At 50.3% G+C, this 6,961-nt stretch overlaps 1 protein-coding gene across 1 annotated transcript in view; it reads right to left on the bottom strand.

The window, feature by feature from the left end:
- Positions 1-703: 703 nt before the first annotated feature.
- Positions 704-6,961, bottom strand: part of LOC125094205 (collagen alpha-1(I) chain-like) — a 40,712-nt gene continuing 34,454 nt past the window's right edge. Inside the window, exons 12-13 of the mRNA XM_047719873.1 lie at positions 4,353-4,637; positions 704-857 (exon numbers count right to left, since the gene is read on the bottom strand). Of these exons, the coding sequence (XP_047575829.1) occupies positions 704-857; positions 4,353-4,637 (439 nt within the window). The remainder of the gene's footprint in view (positions 858-4,352; positions 4,638-6,961) is intronic.

Raw genomic sequence — 6,961 nt, 5'->3', positions numbered from 1 at the left:
CCGCAGATGACAGCAGATGCTGGTGTCAAAGATACTCAGGGAGCTGTGAGCCTTCCCACAGCTGTGAGGACCGTTCGCAGACTGCACCCCAACCTCCCTACCCAGGGTTCGCGCTGAGCCCTCTCCATGGCTAGGGACACGGCCGCCTCCTCTGGTAATTGGTGCTGATGTGGCTTGTCCTGCTTACGTTACCTAAGGGCAAGTTAACCTCAATCCCCAAATGTGAGAAGGAAGGATTTCAGACGTCCCACTGCAACATTCTGGAAGGAACCAAACGCTCAGGCTTACACCCCAGGCCGGATTCCAGATCTTTACCCCCTGAAGCTCTGGGAGAGAGAGATCCACATTCAGGGGTAAGAATCTGGCCCAATAGAAACAAACCAGTTTACAACGGTCACAGATGCATTCCACTTGGAACTCTCCACTAGGACACGTCACACGCTAGATATGCGCACAGCAAGGGGACCGTCGTGGCCGCGCGACTGAGGCAGATTCATTAAGGTTTAGGTACAGGGTTCTTGGGATCAGCCCCGCCGAGGTCTGGGCAACCAGAAGGCTGCTCAGGCTGGGACACCTGTAGCCAAGACACTGGGGATTAAGAAGCACTTGCCCAGGTGTAAGCCTCGCCCAGTGTCCCCACAGCACAGACGTGACATCCCGCCCGTGTGGGGGGGGGGCAGTTTGCCTCATGCTCCTCCAGGCTTCATCTGCTCAGCAGCTCACACAGGAACAGCTTTCTGCCCATGTGTGGCCACCAGAGTGTGCGACGCCATCCCGTGTGGGCGTCCACGCCAGCGGCAGGCTCCTCGGTGACTGACTCCGTCCCATGTTCCTGCCGACGGTTACCGAGGACATCGCTGAGGGCATGATTTGGGGGACAACAGGAGGCAGAGCCATCTAGTATGCGCCTGGGAAAGGGGGAGCTCTGCACAGCAGCGGCCGTTTGGTTAATATTTGTGTCGAAACTGCTTCCTTTACTCAGCCGGGTGGGTCAGAAGTCGTGCGTGTGGCCCAGTGACATAGCAGCTGTGGTTCTGGAGCTTTGCTTTAAGACCGATCTCGTCCCGGGACGCCTGGGTGGCTCAGTGGGTTAAGCCTCTGCCCTGGGCTCAGGTCATGGTCTCAGGGTCCTGGGATGGAGTCCCGCATGGGGCTCTCTGCTCAGCGGGGAGCCTGCTTCCTCCTCTCTCTCTGTCTGCATCTCTGCCTACATGTCATCTCTGTCTGTCAAATAAATAAATAAAAATCTTAAAAAAAAAAACAAAAAAAAGACCGATCTCGTCCCTTCCAGTGGGGCCCAGTTTGACGGACAGACGCCGGCCTCTTCTGTGCCCCTCTCCGTGCCTTCAGTCCCTGGAGCAGCAACTGGGAAAGGCAGCTCGGGCCGCCTTTGTGGAGCCTGACCCCGTGAGCGCTGGAAGTCGGGTCTCGGTCCCTGGTCATGGTCCGTGACGCTCACGCTTCCTGACTCCCTCAGCCGGCCCCGGAGGACGTCTTTGCAGAGATGAGTGGCAAGTGTCGACTAGTGTTTGTTTAGGAGTTTTGACACTAAGTGATTTCAAAAATTATTCCTAACAGGGGCCCTTTTCCATCTAACTGTAAGTTCTTCCATCCCACTTCTTCTTTCTTCGGAGGTAACATAAGAGGATATCCTGGAAGAGACTAGGACTTAATTGTTTTCCTAAATTCTAAGGAGAAACCAAGCAAAATGCCATTTAACATTTTAAAAAAGGATTTTATTTATTCATTTGACACACAGAGAGAGAGAGAAGAAGCAGGGGGAGCGGCAGAGGGAGAGGGAGAAGCAGGCTCCCCACTGAGCAGAGAGCCTGATGCGGGGCTCGATCCCAGGACCCTGAGACCATGACCTAAGTTGAAGGCAGAGGCTTAACCCACTAAGCCACCGAGTGCCCATATTTAACAGTTTTAAAAAGTGTTCTCTGTCTTACTGGAAATGGCAGGTTGAATTTACCTTTGGAGGATACTATCCTTTTGTTCTGGACAAAACTAAAACGAAACTGAAATAGTTTGTATGTAGACCAGTTTCATTATGCAAAAGTATCCGTCACTGTTTTAGATGAAAATAAATGCAAGAACTAACCCAAAACTGAGAAATTAAATGTGCTGTCAGTAATGCAGCCAGTGACCCTGAGGTTAGCAGCCTTGTCTGATTGCCTGCTGTATCCAAACCATGGAGAATTAGAAGCGTCTGGCACAGACAAGACACTCAGCATGCACTTGACCTGCGGGCTGACCTGTTGCTACTTTGGAAGTCGTTTGCGTTCCTTTGCTCCAGCTCTGGTTAGTCTCTCATCTGGAACCACAGGAAGGTGGGCTTTCCTTGATTAAGCAGCATGTGTTCCTCAAGTCATGTGCAACTTTAATTCTTATGAGATAATCATTTAGAATGCACCAAGGACGGCTGCCTGGGTGGCTCAGTGGGTTAAGCCTCTGCCTTCAGCTCAGGTCCTGATCTCAGGGTTCTGGGATCGAGTCCCACATCAGGCTCTCTGCTAGGCAGAGAGCTTGCTTCCTCCTCTCTCTCTCTCTCTACTTGTGATCTCTCTCTCTGTCAAATAAATAAAATCTTTAAAAAAAAAAAAGAATGCACCAAGGACAAAGGTTTAAGGGAATCCCACGGGGAAACTTTCGGGGTGATCTTAGAAAGATGAAGGTGGAATATACTTTGTTTCCTTTTTTTTCCTTTTTTTAAAGAAGGCTATTTTTGCAGTTAGGATGGGTTATTACCACTGTTGCGGTGGGTGGTCTCTTCCCTCCCCAAAGCCTCCGTTGTTCTTTTCTTACGTGTGTATTGTAGAAATGACCGCGTCTCACCATACGAATGTCCCTGAATATCCCTGCTGAGCTCTGCGGGAGAGCCCGTGCTGCACGTGTGCACCCCGCTCTCAGCAGGAAGCTGTCTCTCTGGATCACTGAGAGGAGAGGGTCCTGCAATGAGACTGTGAGGTCGGGGCTGTTGTTCTCTAACAGCCTCTACTCGCAGTAGTGAGAGGCAGAGGGCAAGCAGGTAGAAGAGAATTGTAAATTGGGAAAAAATCATTCAGACCCTTAAGGAAGAGAGACCAAGCAACGATAAAGCCTCAGGACAAATGACGCCACCGCACAGGTTTAAATAATCATCGTGTTCACCGAGACCGTGCCTTAGCCGTCACACGGACGCAGCGGGAGAGTATGATGTTCGGTGAAAGATGTCAGTCAGAGAAGGACAAATACCATAGGATTTCACACTTAATCCAAGCACCAAACAAACAAAACAAGCAAAAGGGAAAAGAGAGAGAAGAGACAAACCAAGAAACAGACTTAACTGTGGAGAACAAACTGGCGGTTCCCGGAAGGGAGGTGGGTGGGGACGGGTCAGCCAGGTGATGGGGATGAAGGAGGGCACCTGCCGGGAGGAGCCCGGATGAAGTATGGAGGTGCTGAGTCACTGTATTGTACACCTGACTAGTGTCAACTGGTGTCAACTACACAGGAATTAAAATTAAATTATATTTAAAAATCATTGTGGGGGTGTCTGGGTGGCTCAGTGTGTTAAGCATCCATCTTTGGATTTCGGCTCAGGCCTCGATCTCAGGGTCATGAGTTCAAGCCCCATGCTGAGCTCCATGCTGGGCATGGAGCCAACTAGTAGCATAATCATGCTTAAAAGATATAATGTATCCTCTAGGGAAGGTACTACAGCCAAACACAGCATCTCCATTAAGAAGAAGGAGGAGGAGAGGAAGAAGAAATCTGACAAGCCCATATCAGTAACATTGTTTGGTTACATAGTACATAGTGGTTGCCTGAACCAGTCGGTTTTAAGCACTTTTCTTCAAGCACAAAAGAATCTTCTAATAGCTATTGATTACATGGGTTTGATACCCTGTGGGTCTCATGTTTCTGGAATCAGGACAACTCTGGATGGTAATAGCCTAATGGGTCACAACTGTTGAGCTCCTAAGTTAAGCGTGAGCCCCGTTCCTTTGTCTGTGGTCCAAGGGGTTCCTACCGCGTCTGCTGCTTCCAAAAAGCAGCGGCCAGTGAAAGGCTGGACAAGATAGATAAAAAATGGATCGGTTTAATTCCTCTGAGCTCAGCATCAACATGCTTTGGGTCGACACGTGAATATTGACTAGAGCAGACCTGAGAGCTAAGAGAAGTCAGACGGGCCGAAAAATCTTTACCTTATTCCCGGGGCGAAGGCCACAGTTTTTCTTTTTCTTCAGGAAAACAGGAGGATGCACTATTTCAAGTGTGTCCCACGCATTGCCTCACTGCACCCTCGTTCGGTGCTAGAAGGGAGAGGCCACGGGGAACGCGTCCTCTGCGCTGCTGTCACTGTCTCCCACCGGCCCGGAGCTGGGGCGTCCCCGCTGGCCTTGGCCTCGTTCTGGAACACTTGCGGAGCCGTGTACTGGGTCTGCTTGCCGCTGAACGCCGCACCCTGGCTGATGCCTCTGGAGCTGGCACGGGTCTTAGCTGGAGTCAAAGAGAAGCCTCGCTCAGAGCCGGTGGAGCCCCCGAGCTCGTCCAGAAGCAGGACCCGCCGGGGCAGGTACCGGGCTTCAGGCAGTGAGCGGGACTGAACACGGAAGATTCGGGAGCACAACTGGGGGCTGGAGTCCGGCTCCGTTCTGCGGAGCGAAGACGGTGGCTTTGATGAGGGAGCAGGAGGCTGGTTGAAAACAAAGCAAAAGCTGGCACCTTGCACCCCTCTCCACCTGCTCCCCTCGGTAATATGTGTCACATTCCTCGGGCACCCCTGACTGCCATAAACGAGAAACAAATAGTTAACTTGCAGAGATCACAATCCTGCAAGGCAGGAGTCTCCCTTGGTTTACAAATGTCCTTGAGATTTACAACAAAGAAGTTACCTTATCAATAGCCCAATTTCCAGAGGCACATAACTCAGTTCCTCAAGCCCTAATGTCACCCTCCCCTCCATAAAAACTAAAGGAGGCTGAGGTAGAAGGAAAAGTAAATAAAGTTAAGTTTCTTCTAAACCCAAATCTCACTAACAAGGACGCTTGATAGCAGGAATGACCAGGAGACTCCCAATTGTCTTTATGTTAGTGCCTCATTAGAGGGAAAGCGGCCTTGGCTTGATAGTAACCAGGCCTTCAATATCCTGACAGTCTTCTTTACCCCAACAGCCCTTCTGAACAGCCCTTTGTCCTCACCCACCCGACTCCTGTGTATATAACCAGCCACTCCTCACATGCCCGGGGTAGCTCTTCCTGCCCACGGTCCTGTCCCCGGGCTCTAATAAAGCACCTTTTTGCACCAAAGACATCTTAAGAATTCTTTCTTAGCCATCGGCTCCGAACCTCACCCCCACTGAACCTCACCTAGGTTCAAGAACGTCATCAGCTTCGTAGGCAATACAGGAGGACTGTGAGGACTCGATCAAAAAGCGTCTTTCTCCCCCGGCAGATGAACAGGGGAGTGTGGCTCTAGAAGGGTTGCGGTCTCACTGCGGAAGAGCGAGCCCGAGTGGGGGGAGAGGGAGCGCCCGGGACAAACGGGCCTCCGAGCCCGCGGCCCACACGTCTCCCTTGTCTGTCTCTAACATTTTTTTCTCGTGTTCACACATTTCGTCACGGCATTTTTTTGGACAAATGTGCCTCCCTGCCTCTCCCACCCCATCCCAAACCTTCAATTCCGATGCCCAGAACCAAGCCAGAGAAAGCGGCTTCTAGAGTGGTCTGAGGAGCTGCCCTGTCCTAGTGCCATGTGAGCACAAGCCACCTGGTCCCCACGGGGAGCTGATGAGGAGAAACTAGAATCTGGGCCTGAAGGGACTGTGAGCTGAAAACCACTAGGGTCTGTGAATTTTCCATTCCTCGACTTTGGGGCTGGCTTTCCTCCCTCCCTCCCTCCCTCTCTTTCTTTCTTTCTTTCTTTCTTTCTTTCTTTCTTTCTTTCTTTCAGGTTTATTTAAATCTTTATTTTAAATAAATTTACTTAAACTTATTTAAATTTAAATGAGAAAGAGAGAGTGATCAGGTGTAGGGGCAGAGGGACAGGAGTGACAGAATCCTCCAGAAGATTCTGACAGAAGGCTCCATCTCATGACCCTGAGATCATGACCTGAGCAGAACCCAGGAGTCAGATGCTTAAGTGACTGAACCACCCACGTGCCCCTGGGGTTTTCCTTTCTTATCTCTGGTTGCTCTCCCAATGTTGTTTTGTAGTGAAATTCTTTTTTTTTTTTTTTTTTTTTTGATCGTGTTACGTTGGTCTTACCTCAGTCTGGTGGAGGCACTGGGAGTGAGAGGAGGCCGCAGAAGGGGAGCCGCATCTGTGACCCTGCCCTGCTCCCAGGGTAGTGGGCGCTTCTGTACAAACAGGGGCTTGATGTTTAGGGCCCCAGGGAGTCCCCTGCTGGAATATAAAGTCTTTCAGGAGCATTTTAGTAAACAGTCGTGGAGGTGTCGGAGCCTCAGAAGAGGTGAGGTCAAGGGGAACTGAACTGGCTGACCCTTGCTTGACTACTTCCTGGGTCAGGGGTCGCAGGGGTCACCGGATCTGAGCTCAGATTTCAGATTCCTCAACCAGTTCACTAGACTCAAGCAGGAGAGGAGAGTACGCCAAAGGAGGTAAGAGTCCAGGCTTAGAGTCGGACGGGTGTCACGGGAACCCTGCCCTGCAGTAGCTAGTGTCCCTGAAAAAGTCCCTGAATCCCCCTGCCTCGGTTTCCTCAAGGACAAATGAGGACAGTGAGTCATTATAGGAACGTCAAAACGATTAAATGAGATACTATAGGTCAAATGCTTAGCACAGACTGTGGTCCACAATGAAAGCTCAGAAATGGAAATATTCATTTATCTTATACCTAATAGAGATATATTGGAGATATGATTACTTGTTGAATTTAACTGAATCCTGGATTTTTAGTGGATATATCATCCAGCTTAGTGAAGTGGTGAAAATTTACTACAAGTTCCTAGACATATTT

Source organism: Lutra lutra, chromosome 2 (genome assembly GCF_902655055.1).
Source record: "Lutra lutra chromosome 2, mLutLut1.2, whole genome shotgun sequence".
NCBI lineage: Eukaryota > Metazoa > Chordata > Mammalia > Carnivora > Mustelidae > Lutra > Lutra lutra.
Note: the sequence above shows the minus strand (reverse complement) of the source record. Positions and strands in the feature narration are given on the sequence as shown.